General features: G+C 35.3%; 1 protein-coding gene across 3 annotated transcripts in view; it reads left to right on the top strand.

Moving 5' to 3' along the window:
- Window positions 1–25,882, top strand: part of LOC136030876 (zinc finger and BTB domain-containing protein 41-like) — a 51,914-nt gene continuing 26,032 nt past the window's right edge. The window contains exons 1-5 of one of the 3 annotated variants that reach the window (XM_065709954.1): window positions 1–60; window positions 3,271–3,872; window positions 6,361–6,474; window positions 12,143–12,319; window positions 25,454–25,618. In XM_065709954.1, coding sequence (XP_065566026.1) covers window positions 3,596–3,872; window positions 6,361–6,474; window positions 12,143–12,319; window positions 25,454–25,618 — 733 coding nt within the window. In that variant the 5' untranslated portion in view covers window positions 1–60; window positions 3,271–3,595. Of the gene's footprint in view, window positions 61–207; window positions 344–3,270; window positions 3,873–6,360; window positions 6,518–12,142; window positions 12,320–25,453; window positions 25,619–25,882 lie in introns of those variants that run through there. The other 2 variants (XM_065709955.1, XM_065709956.1) reach the window with 2 other exon arrangements.

Consider the following 25,882-nt stretch of genomic DNA (forward strand, 5'->3'; position numbering starts at 1 on the left):
CCAATCTTTAGCAAAGATTTTAAAATAATAAAACATTGAATGATTTTAAAATGCATAGAGGTATTTTGCCTGCCTTTTATATGATGAGTCTGCTACTTCTTCATTATTTTATGCATTTAATTACATTTCAAAATATTCCTAGCCAATTTTAATTTTGTTAATGGGCTACTATGTTATAGTGTTAGATTTAAACTGGTCAGTAGATTTGGACTGATGGACCCCTCTTTGACAATTCTTACTTGAATAGCGAATTTTCTTAAAACGTCATTGACTCTTGGTCATCCTTGGGTGACTCTTCAGGGACAGACTTGAGATGAATCTGTTATTTATATGCTGATGTTGAGTAAGACCATTGATGTATATATTCATGTTGAATTGTATTTGCATTTCTTTTTTATTATTATTTTATTTTACTCTGCCCCCTCCCCACTGTATTGTATACAATTTTGGCAGGTAATAAATCTAATCATGCTATCATATCATATTGTAGGCTAATTAGACTGTTTTTGTACTAAAGGAAATATATAGAACTAAGGGAATAAATATTTTTTGGTAAATGTTTAGTTTTATCACAAGCTGCCTAAAATAGAAACTATGCAGCAAAGCAGCATAGTTTCCATTTTAGAACCAATTTTTTATACCCCAAACTAGATAAAAAAATTATTATTTTAAGGGGCTGAAAATTTTGTTTGCAAAAAGCAATTATCATATTTGAAAAGAACATAAAAAATGGCATTGAGTGGTATCTTCACTTTGACCTACAATTTGTAGTTTGATAATATGGACTGCTCCATAATTACCATTCCTAGAAAGTTTATATCAAGGTATTATCCATTCCTAATTCCCAGGGCCAAGAAAATTTGCTTGTATGACAGTTCTATGTCCAGGTAATTTAAGTTTTGACAAAAAACAGCATACTACCTTAATTTGGCCTTGCAGTCTCTTTCATTGGCTTGAATGTTTGAAAGACAATTCCCAGGCATTTTAGCTGAATTTTAATTCATATCAACACAGCAATTTATTGAATTTTGAGTTTTTAAAATCATATAAATCATGATTAAGCATATATTTAAGGCTCAAATACTTGTTTTTCCCATTGGAGTTTGTTTGGGGGAGGGGGCTATGGCTGTATTTTTTTGTCCTCTCTACCATTTTTTGGATATTTTCATTTGCAAATGTCTTTTCATGGTATTTTCATAAAAAAACAATGACAAATTTGTCTTTATCTGACTTATTTTATGTATTGATTGTCAACTACCATACTCATTTTTGTTCCACAAGGATATTTTACATATATATAATATAACAGAATACCTTACAGTAGAAGACTTAATAAGATGAGACATTTATTTTAGAATTTTTTTATCACAAGCCTCAAAGGGCCAAATTTGAATTTTGGAGTCATAAAAAAAATATAAGCAAAAAATCATAAAAAAACACTCCAACAAAAAACTGGCAAACAGTGCCAAAACAATAATATCAGAATGGCAAATCAACCTTTAGTCAAAATTAGTGAACTGTAAAGTGTCAGCAAGTTAAAAAGATAAAAGCTGGTAAAACTAAAAAAGAATGAAATAGTATATATATTAAAAAGGGTCTTTCTGAACCTTTTGTATAAAGAACTTGTTTGGCCAAGGCTTGAGACAGGCATGGTCCTTGCATTCCCCTTTTTCAAAAAAATATCTTAAGATTCAGATGTCCAGATAAGAGCCACTAAGATGGTGAGTGGACTGCATGAGCTCCCTACCCTACAAGGCTATGCAAGCTAAAACCCCCAACTCTGGTTTATAGAAGAAGAAGGGGTGATGCCATTCTGGTTCATAAACTTATTAGTTCAAAGGCACTTCCTGATCTTCTTCCTCTGGCGTCTCAGGACTCTCGGACAAAGCCACATAACTTGTAGTTATCCAGGCATTTCTCCTCAAAGCGGCAATGCGCCCATTTTCTTACCAACCTTGTTGCCAACCTCTGGAACAAATTACTGCCAGATACAAATGCTGCCCAAACCACAGACAGCTTTAAGAACCATCTTGACAACAAATGGTCAACAAAAGAATGGAAGTATAACTTGGAAGCACTCGAATCAGCAACATCAAACCACTAGTCAAGTGTACCTATTCAACTATGTGTCATGTATTATCAACTCTGGAGTTTCTACAAGGAAAAATCCTTAGATTGCTCCAAGCTGCAATTTAAGGTAATTCATGTATTGATTTTGATTTGTGGTAGTTTTATGCTTAATAATTTGTTTGACTTCATTTCTGCTTGTCTTTAGTTTGTTGTTGTTGCTTGAGGTTTGATGTGTTCAACCAATGGGTTGTATGAATTTGTATCACTTGATTTATCTGTGCCTTTGTAATCACTAGCTTGCTTGGGTGTCCCTTCAGTCAGTATTCACTAAACTTGATCTTGTATATCACTTATCTTGCTATTCATAGGGTGTTATTTATCTGCAGCAATTGCCTGCATTGAAAAACAGGAATCAAAATAATGCAACTATGCTTTGTCATGCAGAAATTAATATATATATATACTACACAATTGTAATAAATAATACAGTTTTGCATTATAACCTGCCACATACATCCAGGTATAAAAATTTAAGCAGATAAAATAAGAATAATAAAAACAAATAAAATGGTTAATAGGATAACTCTAAAACAAAATAATATGGCATGGCAGATGACATCTGGGCCTACAATATTAAATAATATGGGGCCATGCACCACTTAACTTGCTACTTGAAGGGGTAAATCACCAGCAACAAGTGCCTGCATTTACAAACAGGAACCAAAATAATCCAATTTTGCTTCATCAAACAAGAATTACAATTCATATACTACACAATTATAATAGGCAATGCAAATAACTTGTAACCTGTCACCTAAATCCAGATAACTAAAAATAAATAAAATAAAAATAAGACAACTATAAAGTAAAATATGGTGGGAATGAGAAAAAACATTAGGGAATAAACCAAACCAGTATTCTTAACATAGTTTGTGATTAGCCATCCAATTAAAAATCAAGGAAAAATTGGGGGAGAGGACTAGTCATTTGTCTGAGAAGGGGCCAACCTAGGTTGGCCCCTAACAAATTATAGTTTGGGGCCCAAAAAGGGTAAAATTTTCTATTCAGATTTGTTTGCAACTTTCAACAATCGGTGGCTGGGTTGAGAAGACGACATATTTTTTTTTGTAAGGGGAGTGCATTAAAGGCCCTAAAACAGGCTAAAAATTGTATTGTTTCTGATTAGTTTTTAATTTTCAGGTGCAAGTTCCCACGCCAAGAGGAATATAACACAGATTATGTATTAGGTTTCACCAGATCTCTCACTCCTATCAAAATACACAGGGTGAAGTGTTCCTCAATTGCATTGGCTATCTAATAAAACACATTAACACTTCACCCAATCAACGTTTTCTTCCCCAGGTGCTTGACAGCAATTTCTGTGTTTGCATGGAAAAATTCTTTTTGCATGGCAATCCCGGGTGGATTGTCCTGTTGCCATTGGGATTACTTTTAATTCGTGAAATTTTACTTCCTCTGTTCTCAGGCGGGAGTTAGTGAATCAGTAAAAATAAAATAAATTAAAATGGGAAGACATTGTTGTGCTTGCTCTAGAAAAGTGGCATATGGTGAAATGGTTTTCAGCTTCCCACTAGATCCGAGGAGAAGAAAACAATGGCTTGATAATGCTGGTCTTGAAAATGTAAGAAAACTTTCAGAGAGCCAGATACGAAATCGTTCTCTCTGTGACAAACACTTTTCAAATGAATCTTTTACCAATAAAGACCGAGTGAGGCTGCTAAGGACTGCTGTTCCAACTATATTTTCTTCTGCATCCAAGAATTGTAGACTGTGTAGAACAGGTAAGCTTACATTTTATTATATTTTGGGGTCTAATATATAAACTAGCTTTTAGTCTGAGTGTATTTGGATGTTTTTACGAAAATTAACGATGTTGATAAGAAAATATTTCATACATATGTGAATATACAGTCCTTGGTCCAATGGGAGAGGCAACCGCATAGGCAAATAAATAATTGGCAAACAAATAACAAAAACACTATAAATAGTAATATTCCTATGCTCACAAACATCTAGATGGGGTACCGACATATGTACAAGCATAAAACACATTTAAATCCATTATAAGATGTTAATATAAGTCCAACTTTCCAATATATTTGCCACTCTCGCAACGTACTATCCAATATATTTCCCAATTATCAAATTTTCCATTATAATTACAAATCCGAGCGTGATTAACAGTGAATAACCTGAAAGAACGTCAACACAACTATTCCATTTTAATTCAAAATCCTTTTGGATAATTGTGCTAAGGACTTCGTTCCAACTATATTTTCTTCCGCATTGAAGAATTGTACACTGTGTAGTACAGGTAAGCTTACATTTTATTATACTTTGGGCTCTAATATATAACCTAGCCTTTAGTCTGAGTGTATTTGGATGTTTTTTTGAAAATTAACGATATGGATAAGAAAATATTTCATATACTTATATTACCCAAAACAGAAAAAAAGAAGCTTGATCTCGTCAAAGAACGGCCATTTTTTGGTCCATGTGCATTGATTAAGCTTTTTTAGGATTTTCAACCTGATTTGACCAGGCTCTTTGACTTCCAATTATAACTTTCTCCGAGCTTTCGAATTTTGAGTATAGCCATTCGATCAAGACCACGAGACAAGCTGAGGTAAAATATGGGGGAGTCTTTTGGAGGGAAGAACATTAACCTATATAAAGGAGGTTCATTATTCCCTAGAAATATTTAAATATGATATAAGTATCTCGTTTGACTGCCTCGGGTCAAAGTAATAGTTGTTTTGACTTTTACAAATCCAATTTCCCTTCATTCTACTTAGATTTATTCTTTTTTTTATAATTATTGTTGATAACATCTTTAGGAAGACAGTAAACGTCTGGTAAAGTGTTAAAGGGGGGTATTTCCTTTAGTGCAAAAGCGAAAGGTAACACTGTCAAAAAAAAGAGCCGGAGAAAATTACCAAATAGCTGCCACCAAACAAATAGATGTGTTATGCCACCACCGGCTTGCATCTAGAGACTAGTAAGTTGTTGATACTTTGTTGTTCATGATTTGTAGTTAGGTTCGTAGTGAAGAGGAAACTACTAGAAAAAATCACAGCTTCGCAATGTTGAGTCAAAAGTTTACCTCATATTACTTTTGATTACTTTCTTTGATTGTGTGCAATCAGTAGGTATGAGGAAAAACAAAATAAAATCCTTTAAGTAGTTAATTCATAATTATTCTCTCCCCTCCTGGCACAACTTAATCTGCTCTATGTTAATTTCTTGCACCATTTACTGGTTTTGAAAATTGGCTTCATTTTTTTTACCAGCACTTTTTATATCATGAAAAGAGAAATCACCAATGCAACAGCACAAACTCATAAAAAAAAAAAAAAAAAAAAAAAAAAAAAAAAAAAAAAAAAAAAAAAAAAAAAAAAAAAAAAAAAAAAAAAAAAGAGAGACAGAAGGAGAAAAGGAAGACTGTTTTCCTAAATTATTGATTAATATAGACCAGCACTTGAATGAGGTCTTAACCCTACTCATCCATACAATCACACAGGTCAAACAGCACAGCCAAACACAATCAACCATAAAGAATAATCCATGGACAGGCAGTCATGTCGTCAATAAGTATAAGTCGTCATTTACCAAACAATAGAAAAAATAATAAAGACAAATAATTCAGAGGCAACAAACCAACACAAGGGCTCATCAGGAGAATACACTGGCCTATATTTCCCCCCTCCCTTAGGTTTTCATGAAACCAAGCCCCTGGTCGAATGATAGCATGCATAAGCTTTTTTTTTAGCAGCACTTCTTCTATCTAGCCTCTGTAGTGATCACAGAATGGTTTCTTTCCCCCTCCCTTATGTCTTCATGACGTCAAGCCCCTGGTTGAGTGAAAGCATGGATAAGCTGTTATGGACGAATGGAAACATCAGCATGTATGGTTGAAAGTTCTTAATTATACCAAAACCGCAATTCGGACCTGAAAACTTTATATTAGGGTGGTGAAATGAAGTATGGCTTAAGGAGCGTGGTTATAGGCCTATCCAATGAGCAGATTTCAATCCTGATGCCTTTTTGCTCATGGTTCTAAAGCAAGATTGACAAATCCGGTATCCGACTTGAACTTTTATATTACCTCTGTTTCTACCTGTTCCAACTTCTTTCAATACGTGATACATATCACTCAATGGCTCTTACTAGGGGGCCATTAGGGCCGTTGAATGTCACATATTCGCTATTGAAATATTCGCTGTTGAAGTTTGAACTTATAAGTTATTTTAAACATAACTTTTTCTGCAGGCCCAAAGAAGCAGACAAGGTTGGCTTCGCTAGAAGATCATAATCCTTTGGAAAACCCTGTTTCTACTATATTAGGAGTCCCAGTCAGTAATGAGGAAGTAGGAAGAAATATCAGTAAGTATTCCGTGGTTCTTAGCTATGATTTCGTTAATCATGGGTAAGCATATATTATTAGAAATATTGGAATATAACAAAAGAGGATTCCAGGTTTATCTATCTTATATCAGAGCGCAGCAAAGTGATGTCTCAAATAGAGAAAAAAGTGGAAAAGTATTCAAACTGAATAACAAAGGGATACTTAGGGGGTTGGAAAGGGACTTCTGGAGAATATCCAACTTTCGATTAAGAAAAAATAATACAGGAATGTCTGTTGGTAATAATTTGATAGGCTTTGGCACAAAACTGGGTCGGGAAATAAGGTTTCCGGTTGCGAGCCCTAAAAGCAAAGTACAGGACATTTGTTGCGTCTATGTCCTGCTCCATGTCCTGAAAGTGAACCTGATTTACTTTTCTTTGGAGGCTGATCTCCAAATACCGCTTTCAAGTGAAAGCTAAAAAAACAAAAAACTCCTGAAGGAAGCCATATGGATTGTTTGAGCCTGTCCAACTCAAATATTTCGATTCTGATATCTCTTTCGTTTGGATCTCAAAGCAAGAGCCGGTATATAGCCGGAATCGCTGAATTACATTTAATTCTACCAGCTTTGACTTATTCCAACGCAGGGTGTTTCGAAGACTGTTTAAATCTTATAGAAAATATTTGCCATTAGAGTTTGAATTTAGAAGGTATTCTTAATAGAAATTTTTTTCTGCAGGCCCAGTGGAGCAAACAAGCTTATCTTTGGTAGAAGATCTGAATCCTTTTGAAACTCCTATTTCTACGATGTTAGAAGTTTCAATGATTAATTTGAGTACCTTTGGTCTGTTTACCGTTGCTACTAAGCAGTGTTGTCGTGAAACACCAACAAAGCCATCGAAAAAGAGTTATTTTGCTGAAAGAAATGAAGTAGTCACCTCTACACATCGAGCTCTGATGCTACAAAATGAGAGGTTGGTTTTCAAAATCAGGCGGAAAGAAAAGAAAGGGAAGTCACTGACAGACAAAATCTGGAAACGACAGACAAATAAAAATGAGCTTCTTGAAAGAATTGGAAACTATTTAGACTCAGCTGGACCACTTCATCTGATTTGAAATGTCATTAATATTCAATAAAGAAGCCTTGTTTCCATGCTAAATACGAATGAGTCAGTTACTTTTGATCCTATCCGTCTCATGTACGAAAAGGATAAGCTTGCTATTGCTAGATTAGTGCCCAAGCTATTTGACAACGTACTTTGTACTTACTGGCTTCATGTCTATGAGCGTGATTCTTGCAACTCAAGTCGTAAGTCATTCTGATTGTATAATATTCGCTTTGGAGAAAAGTATAGCAATTGGATTAATTGTTTAGATGGCTGGAAGCTCGACATGAGTACATGCATGCTTCTCCGAGGAGAAATGGCTGCAGAACTAGGTGAAAGACTGTTGCATATTCTTACTAAATCGATTTTGCAAGAACCCTTAAAAATACAACTACTATTGCTAATAACTCGCTGCAGCACCAAGCTGCATGAGGCCAAAACAGCTACGCACGCTCCTCTTCCAACCTAATCTATTCAAGGCCTCCCTCTTTTAACCCTCCCAGGAAGTTCCCATTTCCTTTAAATCTTTATTTTTGACATCCTCCCAACCCAGACGAGGACGACTTGCTTTCCTTGAATCCCCAGGTGGTTGGCCAAAAAGGACAATCTTCTGCAATCTGTCATCCTTCATCTGTAGAACGTGGCTTAGCCATCTCAACCTTTCTTTCATAATAGCTCTAGAAAGCGGAATTGAAACACATTTTTCGTACAACCTACTGTTTGAAATACATTTACATTAAATACATTTTAGTTGTATGAAACAAGGGAGGTTCAAAATACAAACCAGGAGCTATTCATTTCAGTTCATTCATTTCCCATTTATTTCATTCAGTTCATTCATTCATTTCAGTTCATTTCCCATCTATTATTAGGGACGTGATAGTCTCTGGTCTAATTGATTCCCCAGTGGGCAAGCATTGTGAAAATTCAGAGAATGACGAAAATGTCCACTTGACCATTGAATATTTTTGGTGTGAGCAGCCTAGCCGTAACTGGTAGAAAACCGATAATTTTACCGAGACTGACGTTCTTTCGATATATAAAGCACTAAAACTGCTTGCCGACAACTTCAATCAAGTTGAAAAATGTGGCTCGAAAATATGTAGCTGGCTATATAGCTATAAAAATTTTCAGCCGGTATTTGCAGTTGGTTACATGCCATGAAGCAATGAAGGAAGTAACGGATCAGTTTTCACGTCCTACGAAAATATAGTCACTATTCAAAATAGTGTATCCCCAGCAATGAAGCTTTTGCTGTGGTACAAATTATGTGTGAAATTTACAAGAAAGACTTAGGAATTTGCTTTCAGGGACCGTGTCATGAAAATCTTACTGGTTAAAGGCTTGATCGGAACAAGGGGTATTCTCAAGTCGATGTGTCGCAACAGACCGTTCCGTATAAAGTCCCCAAATTGACTCCCATCCCTGCTAAACGTGAAAGATAACCCAAGGAAACAAGTCAGGAAAACTAGATATTAATTCTATTTTTTTGTTCTTTAATTTTTTTTTAAAATAAGGTTTGACTCATTTTATTTATGTATTTTTTAACTGATGTGAATATCAGCGATGACAGAATTATTCGATACTTTATGTATGTAGTAATGTTATTTGTGACGCGAAATTCAAATTTGGCTACAACGCTGTGAAAGAATTTTTTTTTTATTAAATTCTATTGTATTTCTTTAATCTAAAAAAAGCGATTTCTTTATGTGCTCGAGCTATTCTCTTCGCCTCGCTCAAACGAGTAGAGAGAAGTCTCAGCATTTGTCAAAGAGGTAATCGTGATACATAATCTGACTGCATAAAGTCCTTACATTTTATGATGTGTCGTATGTCATTTTGTCATAAACCCTTTTTTTTATTGTTACTTTTTTTTCTTTTTACAAAGAATCGTCGGCTCGACCTTGATATTATCTGGCAGATTTTTTCGTCCCGATAAACTTCTCCTTAGAGTGGATCATGTAAATAAATCACTCGCTTTCATTGTAAAGTAGGTTAATATTGACAGAATCTAGAGTTTGGTAGGCAGCAATGCTCAGGGAAGTAACAAAAGGGGGAGGGTTCGGAACCGCCTACAGAGAAATTTGCAAATGAATATGAATTTCTAATATTTCTTAATTTAAAAAAAAGCTTATCGAAGAAATAGACGCAAGGAACAACATACTTCTTAATAAGAAGTTTTAAAAAATCCCACCACTTTAAAGCAAAAATAAAATAAAATTAAATACTGCTTTCTGATCTTTTGGTGGCCAAAAAAATGTTGTATCGTCAGATTCACGGAATTTAAGCAAAGGCAAAGTTTGTATTTCTTTGACTTAGCTGCTTTCATTGTTTTTGATCGCTTTATTGTTTATGTTTATAATTGTTTATAATATAGTTTAATTTTGTCTATGTATTGATTAATTAATAATATTGTTTATGTATTGTTTATTGTTTGTAGTACGAAGCCTTTCTGGCATCTTATGACGTTTAATAACAAAGGCTTAAATACAGAAAAGTTCTTAAGCATTAAGATAATAAAATGATTCGGTAAAATTCTAGTTGAGTGACTTCTTGCTATCTCAGAAAGGGGTTAGGTTAGGAAAAGGAAACTTTCAGGGATGGGTCTAAAGGTTAAAGTATGTCCCGGGAAGGTATTTTAAAGTACCCATCTCCACTGCTTCTCCCTTTAGAGAGCCCTGAAATTCGCCTACATGACAGGTCTATACCTATTGAAATTTTGACAAAACAACATTTTACCTTAATTTTCAGTTATCAGTTGCTTTTTCTCTGCTGCTGAAAATGCAATTCCTGTTATTTGAGTAGAATTCTGAGCCATACCAATGTTTTTTTTTCTTCAAAATTTAGGAAATGTATTTGCATATCTTTAAAACCTTATAAATCGGGATTGAGCGAAGTTATGAAGCTGAAAATAATTTTGTTGTACTTCATTCAAGGAGAAGATCTATTTTGCACGGTTTCACTATTATAACACACATATTTTTGAAGGTCATTAAAGGTCTAGGCCCTCTAGAGGAAGAAGGAGTGGAGGTAGGTACTTCAAAATACCTTCCTGGGACATACTTTAGCCTGTAGACCCATCCTTGAAAGTTTCATTTTCCTAACCTAACCCCTCTCTGAGATAGCAAGAATTCAATCAACTAAAATTTTACCAAATGATTCTTTTGAAACTATTTTTCAAGCAAATTGAGCAGTTGGAAAAACAACATCTTTTTTGTCCCTTTTCAAGCCCCCCCCTCAAAATTGTTCAGCCAAAACTAGTTAGTCAGCTTTGGAGACTTCTTTTTCACTCCCTATCTGTTTTGTAACCTCTAGCAGAAATAATTGGACGATTAAAACGTCAACAATCAGAATATGCACCATCCGGCCCTGTTTTCTTCTCCATTTTGACCCATATAACTAAAATAGTTTGTGCACAGAAACAAAGGCCTGTTGTTACGCCTATTTCCTTAAATATATTAAGTATCCGCTTCCTTTGGATGCGATTTTGAAAGTGATCAAAACCAAGAAACTCCAACTGTAAGCGATGGTCCGACCTCGCAATGTCAATGGATATCGCCAACCTTTAGGGAAGCCAAATCATATAACAGAAAAGTGTTCGGGTGGCATTTAAGGTCTGCAAAAATATTGAACTGAGAAATCTGCGTAAGCATCAAAAATTTGTGATGCATATATCATACAAATAATATGCTTGGTTCATGGCCCCCCGAAACGCTGCTGGAAAAGGCCACATTCTTTGGGCCAAAGGGGAAATCAGTTCATAACAAAATGTCAAAATAGTGGCTTGCCTGAAAATTGGACCCAAAAAATGGCCGAAATGGTTCATGTAACCCTCTAGACAACTCAAACCAGGAATATCCGATAGTGATCAATAGCAAACTGTCAGAATTAAGTTAGACAACACAATCTGACCAACTTAACGTACAAAATTTCAACCCGGCAAGTTATACCAAAAATTCAGCTTAATCGAGGAAACATCAATGAATGAAATCCAGCTGTACCTGTCATTTCCTGTAACAACAGAAACATATCATGTATCAACATATCATATCATATCAAACATATAAACATATCATAAGGTCAAGTCACTTAAATGAACTTCTGCAACCCAAAATAAACTACTAAACACAGAAACTTTCGCACAGAAAAATCAATCGAGTCAGCTACACACTGTGTGCATGCACGACTCAATACTGGAAATTCTCTAAGAATGTCATAATAATTTATCGCCAACTAAACGAGCCAACTACTTGAAGCAAAAGCATCAAGAAGTCAACTGACATCCAACAGAGCAGAACTCAGTGTTCATTTTAGCTGGTACTACCTCATCGTGACTCCGCTAATTGAAATATCAATTGAATACATTGACAGCATAGCGATAACAACATGAACTGGTCTCAAAAAACAGTAAAAAGGAAAGAAAATATACGAAAGTGATATCTCATAAGGTTCGAAGCTAATCAAAAATTTGTCAGGTCTAACCCTGCAATTTTCTACCCTTTTGCTTAAAGATCTCAGAATTTTAATTTCTAATTTTAAAGAGGCATCAGACTTATTTCGTCTTTTGGATTCTGAATGTGCATTATTTGTATTTTTTTAGAGGCTGAATACATTTATCCTTGTGATACTTTCTGTGCTCAGCTTTACAAGCAGACAAATCCTGGTTTATCATATAAGTTGGAAGACAATCCTTTGGTGAATCTTCCAAGAATATCTGTAAAGGTTGAGTATGATTCTGATCCTCTGCAACTGGAACCAGCCACTACCAACAATAAAGGTATGAAATATCCCGAGCTCTTTATATATTTGTCTGCTTCAAACAAATATCGCATCATGTTATATGTAAGGTTAAGAAATATAATTAAATATACAAGCACTTATAGGAGGCACTTTGAAAACTTACTATTTGATTTTTGAAAATCCAACTTTGAAAATCGACTTGAAAACTTACTTTTTGGATTTTTAAAAATCCAACTTTGAAAATCGACTTGAAAACTTACTTTTTTGATTTTTGAAAATCGACTTGAAAACTTAATTTTTTGATTTTTGAAAATCCAACTTTGAAAATCGACTTGAAAACTTACTTTTTGGATTTTTGAAAATCCAACTTTGAAAATCGACTTGAAAACTTACTTTTTGGATTTTTAAAAATCCAACTTTGAAAATCGACTTGAAAACTTACTTTTTGAATTTTTGAAAATCCAACTTTGAAAATCGACTTGAAAACTTACTTTTTTGATTTTTGAAAATCCAACTTAGAGAATCTACTTGAAAATTTACTTTTTGAATTATTGAATCCATCACCATCTGGGAAATATCTTTAAGTATAAATACGGCTGTGTGAGTCGCGCGCGAAGATACTCTAGGGCTCTCCAAGAATTAAAAATTACACTTAGCCATTCCAATCTGAAATGATCTTTTCCAATGCTAGACTATGTTAATGAAAAATTCACGCTCTTAAATGATTCAAATAGGTAAATTTGAAAAAAAAAAATCTGAAGAAAAGGTTTTTGACTTTGAAACAATACAAACAACTTCTTTATCCGCCTACCCAGTGGCTTGTATTTTTTCTTAAACTACTTGATCATTCGCCTTTTACGCTTAAGTTTTACTTTGGGATATTTTAGCACTTCCCCAGGAACAGTAAATTTTTGAAGAAGCTTATTTTTAACTTTAAACTCCATAAGACTCTAGGAAGCTGTAGACCATATTTAAGTATTTTTACGCCTAGACGAAAAGACTATGACCAATATTATGGTTCTTACGTGTACAGGAAGATCTGGAAATGCTCAGAAAAATATTGTGGGTAGTCTAAAAGTATTGTTCTTTTCAAATTATTCACAAGGAGGGGGGATAAACGTTGCAAGTGCAAACGTTCTTACGTTTGAAAGGCACTGCCTTATCTCTATTTAAAGAAATATGACTTACTTAATGGAGCTAGATGGGGTGGGATGCGCAGAGGGAAGACAGGGGCTGGACATTATGGGGATAATTACATGGACAGTAAGATTTGGAAATTATCAGGAAAATATTGTAGGTAGTTCAAAAGTTGAACAGAACTTTGCACATTATTCACAGAGGAACAATAAAAGTTGCAAGTTGAATAGTTTCAACATTTGATTTTTCAACATTTACAATAGTTTTTCAATTTTTCAATTTTTCAATAGTTTTCAACATTTACATTATCTCTATTTTAAGACACATAGCTTCTGAGATACTGGTAGACTGATGTAAATCTGATGGTAGACTGATGTAGACTGATGTAAATGTAGATCTGGAATATTGCTTTCCTTAAAGCCAAAACCTCCACCACTAATATAGGTATCGCTGACATCAAGATGAAGGCAATTATAGTCTTTTTGGTGGAAGGCACCACTTAGATAAAACTCGCGAGTATGAAAGATTTTTTTCCTGTTACTAGATATGTTTTTTTGATATGTTACTAGATATGTTTACTAGATATGTTTTTTACTAGATATGATTTTTTTCCTGTTAAAGATTTTTTTCCTGTTACTAGATATGTTTTTTTGATATGTTACTAGATATGTTTACTAGATATGTTTTTTACTAGATATGATTTTTTGCTGTTACTAGATATGTTTTTTCTGTTCTACGTTACATCTTTATACAACAGCATAAAGATGATATCACCAAAGCTCTCAAATTCCAATATTGCTTCTGTTTTTGATTCTGATTTAAGCAGCCATGTGTTTGAAAATCCTAGCCACAAAATATATTTTGAAGAATCCGCCCTTATCATCAATGACCTAGGCATAAAGCAAGTAGTTCAAGAAACAATTGAAATCAGACTTAAAATTAATAATAATATTTTCTCAAATAGGGACTTGGGAGAATATTCACTAAATGCTCCATACACAAGTTTAATTAAAAATGATAAAAAACCAATAAATATTAATACAGAACCTGTCACAAATAGACTTACGAGATCAGGTGCTAAAAAAGCAAGATATTAAGATATTAAAAAAGCAAAAGACAAAATACTGTAAAAAAACAATAAATATTAACACAGAACCTGTCACAAATAGACTTACGAGATCAGCTGCCAAAAAAGCAAGATTAGCATTAAAAACGTGTTTTTAAATCATTCTCTTTCATTTCAATGAATTGTCTCGTTTCATCACAATTTATTTATCAGTCCTGGTTGAACTTCGCTGAAGTAAGGATGCTAGGACTGTTTTGAAAAATTTTCCATTTTAGTTGTATTGATTTTATCCTGTTGTAAGTTTTTTTCTTATATATTCATGTCTTGCTGAGGACGACCTGTGGACATAGGGTCGAAATATTCATTCTGATTAGTTTCCCACTGTCTTGAGAATTCCCTGTTGTTCTTCGTGTTTTTGGTGTTTGTGTTAAAAAAGGGGGTCAACTCAAACAAATTGCTATGCAAATGATTATTTCACTAGGCGACCCAAAAATATGTGGTGATTCTGAAGCCTAAAAGTATGCTGCTCTTTTTCACAAATTTGATTTTGTTTTTCAGGTTAATTTTGAGGTTGAGTAAAAAACGTTGATTGAATATATACCAGCAAATTTGATCAGATATGTTATTTTAAGCTTTTCTTTTGGTATTGAACATGAAACTTAAATATTTGAAGTCAAGAAAATTATTTGGGGCTCAAAGCTGAGAGGGAGAATGAGGTTGAGGGAGAGATAGGGCCCGTAGGCGTGTATTTGACTTGGTCTATGGCAAAATATTTGCAGTCTCGTGTCTGTGATAACAACGAAGATTGAGTCCAGGTAGAATCCAACACGTCTGGAACCTTTTTTCGTGAAAGTGAGTAAGAATGGGGAGGAGAAAGGAAATTCGAAAAGTATATTTGGGAAAAAAATTCTGTGATAGAGCTTTGCTTAGCTGAGACGAAGCTCTAGTTTCCAATCAAGAGATCGGTATACTCAGATATAATGTAACACAGAGATCAATTAGATAAGGCAGATAAAAATCACAGTAACACAGAGATTCATTGAATAGTGGCAAAGCTATTCAAAATTTGCTCTTCTTGTCCACTACCATCGCCTGCAAGATTTCTGGCACCAACTATTTCACAGTTAGAACAGCTTATTTTTTTACAATTACCACAATCCTAGGTACATTTTAAGCCATGCTTTTTGCAAGAACATCGCAGCGTCGAACATTTGCTCTTGCAATCTGAATATACAGTTCGTAATCCTCCTTGACGCACAATCCAGCCAAACTCCATAGGGTTCATTCGACACACCACTTTTCCTCGATTGTACTTGGAAGTATGATCGAAACGAATGATACTTGCAAACATCGCTTGTTGTTGGGAGCGTTTTGCCTCTACATACTTCCCAGAACTTCCGACTTTTTTGATGAATTTCCTGTAGTGGACCTGGTCAAGACTTGTTTCATTTTCTTCAGCCTTATACAAGATAAGCATGACCTTCTCTCCAGCTTTGCCAATGTCGTCTTTTGTAGAAGCTGAATCCAGGAATATTCCGGCGATATCCTGGAAGTTTTTCTTCTTCTTTGCGTGGTTCAGTGGTTTAGATTTTCCGATACCACAAATTGGTGAACTCGAGTCGCATTCAAGAAAGGCATGGAGGAAAAGAATTTGGTCGCAACAGGCGTCACCAAGTTTCAGTTTAGCTGCCATTATAGACGGCCTCCAGGTTTTTGTGTCTTTGACTCGGAATGAAAAAATATCGGTTTACCGTCTCGCTTCATGTGGTAGGCTGCAGTAAAAGGACTAGTAAGTCTGTATATTCCCCTTTTAAGACAGTGGGTTGGTGTTCTGCCGACTTGACATCAGTCATCACAGTCAGTACACTTTATGGTACATTTTACATCCCGCATCATTAATGTAGGTGGGCAGAATGCTGATGATTGCCTTCTGGTTTTCTGCGTTGCTAAAGAAATCTTTTTTTTTTTACTAAACAAGGCTTCTGCGGCTGAATGCTGATCGTAGGACAGCCTTAAGACCTGCTCCTCCTCGCTTTCGTCACTTCTTTGATTTAATGTCCAGCTTAATGCCCCTCAAACGCTATGAAAGTGCATCCATATCTTCGCGTCACGTAGTCGACGTATTTGGTGCTGATATCCGCGTATGTGCTGCATTTCTCCCAAGGCAAACGATGCAGAAGGATCTCGCCATCTAGCATATACCGAGTTCCATCCAAGCTTTTAAGTACGCAATCTGTCTTTGATTGCAGACCTAAAACCTTAGGTCAGATTGGATTGGTAAGCGCTGGTCTGTCCGCCAATCGACGGAAACCCTTCAGCTCAAATAACGAAGGTGGTGGCAAGCAGAGTTCGTAGTTGAAAAACGTCTGGAGTTCTTCACCCGAACTCTTTGCAACAGTGACCCATTGTTTGAAACATTGAAGCAGGGTCAATGGTAGAAAGCAGATCTTTCAGACAAGGAATCGGAGACGTAAAAATCCTTTGAAACTCGTAGACGATGACGATTTTCGAAAAAGCCATACTTTTATTTACCTCAAATTTGCCTCAGAGACTACCTCACCCGTTCCAAAATTAATCCAAGTTGCTATAATGTTCTGATGTATGGATAGATGTTAAATCAAATCCCTAAACAACTTCTAAATTCGGAAATGTCTTTTCAGGATGAGATTCCTTACATTAAAAGATTCACCCTCAACCTCAACCTAAAAAAACTCCAAATTGTGAAAGAGCTAGAGCAGTAGAATTTCTGGATTCAGATTCAGCATATGTGTTTTAGTCGGGTTGTGAAAGAATCATTTGTATAGCGATTTTTTTGAGGTCAAACCATATTTTTACTATCGAGTAAAAATTTCGAGCTGGACAATTGGTTCAGTGCTTTTCAAAAGTCATTTTGGATAATTCCCCGATTTTAGAGGTCAAGTTTTTGTTCAATGACATATTTATCATGTCCATTCAGAATAAGTGGGCCAATAAACAAAAAATTTAAAGCCTTATTCATTTATTGTCAGATGTCTATATCTGCGCACCGGCTATTACTTAGGAGGTCAGTTGATCTTCGTTAGGTTGGGAAAAGGGCAAGGGGTTCCTGATCATCGGAAGTATTTTTAAGCCCACTTTGCTTTAACTTTCAGTAAGAATTTCGCCAAATCAACCGAGAAAGGTGAATTTACTTCCTACTATCCCCTGATGCTTGGGAGTATATTTGGACTAAGTCGGCAATATGGGTGCTTGCGGATATGGGCATAGGCCCGCACCTGCGTGGAAATATATTGAGTTTATTGTATTACATTCTAATGGTTATCTGTACCAAATGAAGATGATATCCCTTTAAAAACAAGATTTGTTTGAAGGAACCCTACTTGAACAACGTGAATCGTCAAACTCTTTATCCGAATTATTCAGTTTTTACGTGCATTAAAACTGTGTACCATATACTGCGGTTAATGATCATCTATGAAATGGTCTATTGAGTAAACTTTTATTTTTTAGTGTACGGTTCATTTTCGGATATAGAAGAGTGCATGTCTTCTTGCTTACTATTCACGGTACTAAACGGCCAAAATGTAATAAATATCAAAATCGAAAATTTTAGAAAAATCGGAATTCCTTTTTCAAAATCAGGATTTCCAGTATCATTGCCCCAAAATTTATTTATGAGAGATATGGGAATTTGCTCGGGTTTTAGATGATGAGATATGAAGTTCTGTCACTGTTCAGAGTTATTTGATTTCTAAAAGGTTTGGATTCGAACCTAGGATGTTTTTCTCACCAGGTCCTTCATAGATGAGGCAAACCCAGTTAAAACGATATCATCAGTAAACGAGATAAGACACATATCTTTCAAATAAAGACGCATGAGATCAACGTAGATGGGGTAAAGCAGCAAACCTAACACTGATCCTTGTGGTAGTCCACACGTCACTGGAAATGCTGCTAAGCGCATATCATTCAACACTACTTTGTGGGATCTCCCTGTGAGATAACTTTCAAACCACTTTCAGCACTTTACGCGGACACCTAACGACTTCATCTGACTTAGTAGTGTTTTAAAATCAACTGTATCGAATACTTTACGAGTATCTATAAATACAGACAGAGATGTTTCACCTCTGTCCATACCACTGTTATTTGATTCCATAAATTGTTGCAAAGCATTCATCGTCAAGTGCCCTTTGCGAAATCCGACTTTGGTCTCACTCAGCAAACCATTAGCCTGTATGAAACTTTCTAGACGTTATGAAAAATTTTTTCAAAAAATTTCGAAAACAATGGACGGATCGAAATCAGTCTCCAACTCTCAATTTTCTTTTTAGGGCCACATTTATGAATAGGTATCACTTTCCCAACTTTTAGCAGATCAGGGAAAATGCCCTTTTCAAGTGACAGACTTATAATAAAAAGCAGATATGGTGCAGTAAATATAATGCAAATGTAATGTAAAAATGTAATGTAATGATTGTAGACGCTCGAAGAGATAAACCGTCTACTCCCGCAGAATTTGATTTCAGAAATTTTATTATTTTAAGCAGTTCATCATTTTTGCACGGATCAAAGTCTAATTCAAAACTCTCACCTCTATTATCACACATAATGTATTCTTGAACCTATTGACTTCTATTTTTTACAGTATTTTGCATTTTAATACGAATATTAGAGAAAAAATTACCAAACTTATTTGCAATTCTAGACTTATCATAAAGGGATGAACCCTTCGAGTTGTACTTCATTCCCTCCAGTTTCAGCATTCCCACCGGTCACTTCATTTATCAGTTTCCATGTTTCTTTCATATTTCCTTTACTATTTGGAAACTTTTTATCATGATATTCAGCCATAGCTTTGCGACATAATTTGTTCACTAAATTGCGCTGTTTTTTGAAAAATTCAGGCAAACCATCAGTTTTATCATCTTTGATAAAGCTCAATCCTTCGCTTTCTTTCTTCCAGTATTTCACTCGTTATCCATGCTTTACTGGGTTTCTGTTTCTTCACTTTCATTAACTTAATAGGACACGCACTATCATAGGTGGATAGAATAACAGGCAGTAGATTATCAAGTGTTCTTGTAGGAGATTTTTCCTCAGAAAACAGAGTGGTCCAGCCATTTAAATTTAAATAAACATAGCCATTTATCAAGAGCAAGGAATAAGTTTCTTTTTCCTTTTATAAAAAATGAGAGACCAAGACTAAGTTTAAGATATCAACTACCTGAGATTGCCAATAAATATAAACTACTTGGTTTAATAAATGAGTCACCATCACTCTATACATACAAAAAGAAATTGAACGAGATAGTTCTTTCTGCCTATATTAGTGGGGACTGAATGTAATGTGATTTATTTATAAATTAGTTTATAAGTCCCATCCGTGTCTACGAGTCGATTTTTTTTCCCGCTTCTTCTCTCTCTCTCTCTTTTTTATGTACTCCGTGTGAGCTATTGAGGTGTAATTCCTTCTTCTTTTTTTTCTCTCTATTGTTAAATGCGACAAAACGAGTTGCCTCCCTTTCTCCTTTGTACAAGGTTTATGTGTATCGTTTCTTGTTTAATAAAGTCATAAAGTCAAGTCAAAAAGTCCAGTCGGTAACATTAACCTCCTCCACAAGCTTTTGAAGATTCCCATTTTTCACTAACCTTGCCTTTATGTTCTTTTGCTTTGGTCTGTACAACTGAGACTTCATAACGCTCAACAATGGAAGATGGTCAGAACCAGGAAAAGCCACAACATCAGCATCAGCACAACAACAACAACATCAACATCAGCCTAACAAAGCTTCAAATCAGCAGAACGAACGGAAATATAATCAGTTAGGGTTGCACTCTGTCCAACAATCCTCGTGGGTACACTCACAAGCGGATATAGATCATTCGACATCATAAAATCTAAAAAATCAACATTATGATTAGACAAATCAAGCAGGTTAAAATTAAAATCACCCATAACAATATGACTAGCTCCAGACGGTACCCTTGAAATCAGCTGAGTCATACCTCCCACAAAATCCTCCAGGTGAGTACTGGGTGGCTTATACACCATACTAATTATATTTTTCTCCCATCAAATTCAATTTTAATTGAAAAAGGTTCAACCTTACCTTCCATCCATATACTAAGATCATTCCTGATCCCTTTCCATTCTTTCCAAGGAATCCAATACCACCACGGTCCATCACCACTCGGTTCTGAACACGAAGATTATAACCTAGAAATGAATACAGTGAGAGAGACTGGTTTGAACAAAAAAAATGTTTTACATAATCCCATATTAACAAAAGAGGAAGAAAATTGTTCAATTAATTCCAAAATATCCAGGAAGCTTGTAGCCACGTGGACAATCCAAGAAGATAGTCGCAGACTCTTTTGATTTATGTCATGAATATACGGCAACCGAACATAATCACTCTCCCTCATAGGCTCTAGCTCAACAATCGGAATATCATTATCGCTGGCAATACCTCTTGATAAATAATCCTGAAGACCAAATCGGTCTTGATCAGATATTATAGTATTTCACATAAAAGAACAAGAAATAGCACTTGAAAAAAGAGAGAAAAGTGTCGCGCACAAAAATACGGCCTTGATCAGACCACGCACTGTGAATTCCAGACTTATCTCTTGAAACGCTCAGAAGATCGTGCTTACCTTTCGTAAGGTTCTCAGCTATAAATAAGCCTGAGCCACTAAGCTGCTTATTCGCTTTAAACATATGACGAGCTATTTCTTTTGTTCCAAACTGGACGAGAACAGGGGCAACTTTATCTGGTCTTTGAGCATTATTTGATCCAACTCTAAATCGCTGAACACTATCTATGTCTGAACCCTTGATATTAGTTAGACCCATCTTGACAAACAATACACGCTTCATGGTGTCCCCCACACTCTGCGAAGGAATCTGCTTCACATTATTAAACAACAGAACCACTTCTCCCTTCCTGCTCAGTGTCGTCTATTTTGAGCTCAAGTTGATTTGCGCAATTTTGCAACAAATCAATCATATACAAGTATGTTTTTTGATGTTTATCAATCAGTTCAAATTTAGGATAAAACTCAACATGTACTGCATCATAGGTTTCAGAAACCAGTGTTTCAACTGGAGACTTAGCATGAAAATTAGCTGCAATCTGCAAAGTCGATTTTTTCAGCTTTTGGTTAATTTTTATCATGATTTCTTTAGCTAGATTTTATTTTGTAGCTGCAAGTTCATTCTCTGTAGCCACTACTAGTCTACGGAGACCAGCAGTGGGATCTGAGAGTAGGCTATCTGTCACCGAATCGTTCCCTTTTTTTTTAGAAACTATCGGTAAACATCAGGATGATTTTCTCGCTCTGCAAACGCATGATTAACACCCTTAGTTTTCTTTGTCGAGGCTTCCTTCTCATTGCCATCAAAGCTAAGTAAACTCGCGACGGATAGAACCTGACGTTCGTGTTTTTTGTCATAGCAAAAAACAACAAATTGCTGTCTCCGGTATTTGTCTTCATAACTTCTAGGATTCGAACCGGCCAAAGGGGATAACCCGCAAATTTGGCGAGGAACAAATCTCCAATTTTAACGTTAGCCGGATCCATGACGGTAACAAAAAATATAACAAAATCAAAAAAATTAGAATTTGATTAGCATCAGACAGAGACGAAAAGAAACTTATCTTTATGTGGGTAAGCCCACGGATGGCAGTGGTAGTCACCTTATTGGTGGGTGGCCTGAGGGACCATGGAGACCTGCTGATTGTTAACCATCGTACTCTGACATCCAGAACGCCATCCACAAATAATATCCCATTTTCTCCACAAACCACACTTGGCTATCATATCAAATTTTCTCAATTGAAAACGCCAAAAATCTGATTGTGTGAAAATTCAAGTGAATTTTGGTTCTCTGATTCTCAAAGAGACAATTTGATGTTTGCAGGAGTTTAACATGAAATTTTTCTGGAAAAATTTACTTTTTCAGCTAGAATAGTTTTGTTTTGGCACCATGTGCAGCTTGAGGAACAACATTTTACGCCTGGAAAACTACTGGAAATTTTGAAAACTTTCACTGGTCTTTTTCTGCCCCGCTTCAAAATTACCACACCCAGGAAAAACTTCGAGTTTACGTCTCTTACCTCTTCAGAGTCGACGGCTGCTGATCACAAGAAAAAATAAATAAAAAGAGCTGCTAAGCAGTAACCTGTTACTCCAAGCAAAATAACTGGTGCTCCGCAACATAATGCCTCGCAACGCAATTGAAGACTGGTTCCTCAACTTTAGACCATCTGGGCTGATCCTATATGTGAAGGAAGCTGAACATAACCCTCTCCTACACTTCACACCATATTTTCATTGTTTTTATAGCTCCCTATCTCTCCCTTTCCGTGTTCAATACTTCAAAATGCTTCCAGAGCTTCAAAGAATTCACTAGGCTAAGGATAATGTAGTTAAAAGTGCATTTGTTTTTCTGTCACAAGCCTTAGGTAAAGAAGGATCTATTTCATGAAAATTACTATTACCAGTGTTATTTTTACCTCACATTTTTGGAAGGCAGTCTACAAACAAATCGTTTGCAATAAAATAAATACAGGAATTTAACGCTTGTAGTAACAAACTATGGTCGTGTTGTAACAAGAAATTCTTATCTCACGACTTTGAGGAAAAAGGGGCGTAGGAGGGGGACTAGTTGACCTCCAATCTTTTTTCACTTAAAAAAGCACTAGTACTTTTGATATCTGATAAAATTAGCCCTGTTCCAATCTTCAAGGATCATTGGTTCGATACGATCACCCCTAGAAAAAAAATGTATATAAAAGCTTGTAACCTTTACAGTATGGTTCTCTGATATGCTGAATCTGCTGGCGTGATTTTCATTAAGATCATTTAACTTTTTGGCGGTGTTTTCCCCTTTTTTGAAAATTCGGCAAATTTTCTCAGGGTGTTAACTGTTGATGTTGACTGTTGACATTAAACTCAATGAGCTATGTATGTTCAGAATCAACAGAAATATCTAATTCTTTTGATGTATCTACTGTTATGACGACTCTGTTTTTTAGAGTTTCCATTTCTATCGGGCCACGTCGCTTTTTACTTACATTTCGTTCCACGCCCCCAAAAACAAAAAAAAACACATCTCATTATTGGACGCTGGGATATTGGTACCCCTTGACCGTGGCATTTTGAGATAGGGATTGCCTATATCTTTTTCTTTCTGAAATAACCTATTATTCCAACGTATTTAGTTCTCTGACAATTGCTGAGGAAAGGATAAGACAGTGTTTATTGTCAACCAAAAAATAACAAAAATCATTAATAATACAATCAGAAATCCCCGCAAAGACTCTATGGCCTGTAAAGTGGCTATTAAGGAATACCCAATTTTGAGTGTTTTCAAGAAAATGGTCGCTCAAAGCCAAGTCAAGGATTCAATATTCAGAGTTTCCATTTGAGGCCTGATTCAAAGCTCCGCTCTCCTTTTTTATTTATAACTGCTTCGCTACGTAGTGATGGGTTTTACCGATGTACCTCCTTCTGTATTTCCATAAATTATTACTTCAAATCGATGTATTACTGAGACTTATCTCTACATGAGTTAAGGAGGTTCATAACACGGAGACAACTTTTAAAAACAACATGGAGATTCGTTGGCAGGTTTTTAGTCAACAAAATAAACTATCTGTAGATACTAGGCTGTGGCCAGGATTTTGTTAGGAGGGGGGACTTTAAAAAACCATCATAAGTTTGATTCTAAGCGTTTTTGTTACTTTTTTTCGATTAAGACAAAAATTTTGGAGGGGGAGAGGGGGTGAAGCCTCCACACCCCTTCCCGTAAATACGGCCTTGTATAGACAATATGTTTAAAATAAAGTGCTTCGTTTTGATATTAAAGTTTTTGTGAGGCTGTAGATTACATTTCTGACGTATAGGGAAGGGGCTACAAAGATATTCTATTGAGGGTGTTTACAAAAAGCTAAAAACGCATACACATTTGTTTATATTCATTTTTGTTACGTTTTTACAAGTCGGACAAGCATTTCAGGGGGGGGGGTTCAAACCCCCTTACCACCCTGGATATGGCCTTGGATGTTTTAAATTTATAATTACAGATTTGAGGATAACGTTACAGTGTAAAAGTAAAAAAAAACAACAAAAAAACGATAACTATTTAGTGTTTGATTGTCATCAAATGTAGTATTTAAGGATGTTTTAAATTTATGCTTACACATTTAAGGATAAAATTACAGTGTTCGTCAAAAAAAGAAAAAAAATAGCTTATAAATATGAACGAGAAAATGAAACCTAAAATGACGCAATCGCAATAAAGCCAAACTTGAACCTAAATTACTCCGCAATCATCACTCAGGAATCAAGTGAAGAGACATATTTATTTTTTTTAATTTCAGAAGAAGCATTAAAGTCTTTCTTTTTCATTTCAGACTCTTCCGTGCAGTAAAACCAATAAAAATCGCTGTATGTTCGACTATGCCTTCTCGACTATTTGCCTTCTGCATAAAATATTCAGCTTTAATTAAGATTGGAGTTTAAGCACTGTATTGGGACAATAATTATTCTGCTTCACAACACTTACCTTAACTTGTATCTATCCATAATTGAGTCTGTTTGTTTTTTAGTTTTCCTCTTGTAATAACCTAAGAGCCCCTGTCCAAGATTGAGCAGTATTTTCTAAGAATGGGCTCAAGTTTAAAATGTGTGTTTGTGATTAGGCTCCATTATTGACTGTCTGTGGGTTTAGAAAGGTATTATTTTATTTTTACATGGCTTAAATATTCAAGCTAATCACGTACTTGTTAAGAACATTTACACAAATTCAGCGATGAAACAATCCAATTTCTAGGTGGTATAATAGAGATTTACACTGATTTGGTGGTTAAAGTGCCGATTAACTACATGACTACTGAGTACTTACACGTTGTGAAATCGATAGACAATTTAATATGCTTAATGTGAACTTATTTGAATTAATTTATATTTTTATTTCAGAAGCTGAAGATGTATTCCTAAATTGTAACGAACAGCTTTTTGGGAACACAAATCCTGTTCCTCAGGTTAAACCGGAGGACAGTCCTTTTATCATTGATCCAGGCAAATTTATGGTGCTTGATCCTGATCCTCTCCAACTAGACTCAACCGTTAGCATGACTAAAAGTATGTTTCTGATCATCCTGAGTTTTGTCAGATTTCTCACTTTTATTTTGCTAAACAGGAATTAAATTTAGTATTTATGAATGAACAAGGGACTCACTGTGTCATTAACGTCAACAAAGTTTTCTGCCCCTTTTTCATTTTATTTTTTATTTTTAGATGATAGGCTCAAAATTTACACAAAATGATTTCTGACCGTTGATATTATAATATAACCTCTTTTATGCTTCTCAGCCTTTCAACTCTAGAAGTGGTATTTTTGGATAG

Source organism: Artemia franciscana, chromosome 9 (assembly GCF_032884065.1).
Source record: "Artemia franciscana chromosome 9, ASM3288406v1, whole genome shotgun sequence".
NCBI classification, from domain to species: domain Eukaryota; kingdom Metazoa; phylum Arthropoda; class Branchiopoda; order Anostraca; family Artemiidae; genus Artemia; species Artemia franciscana.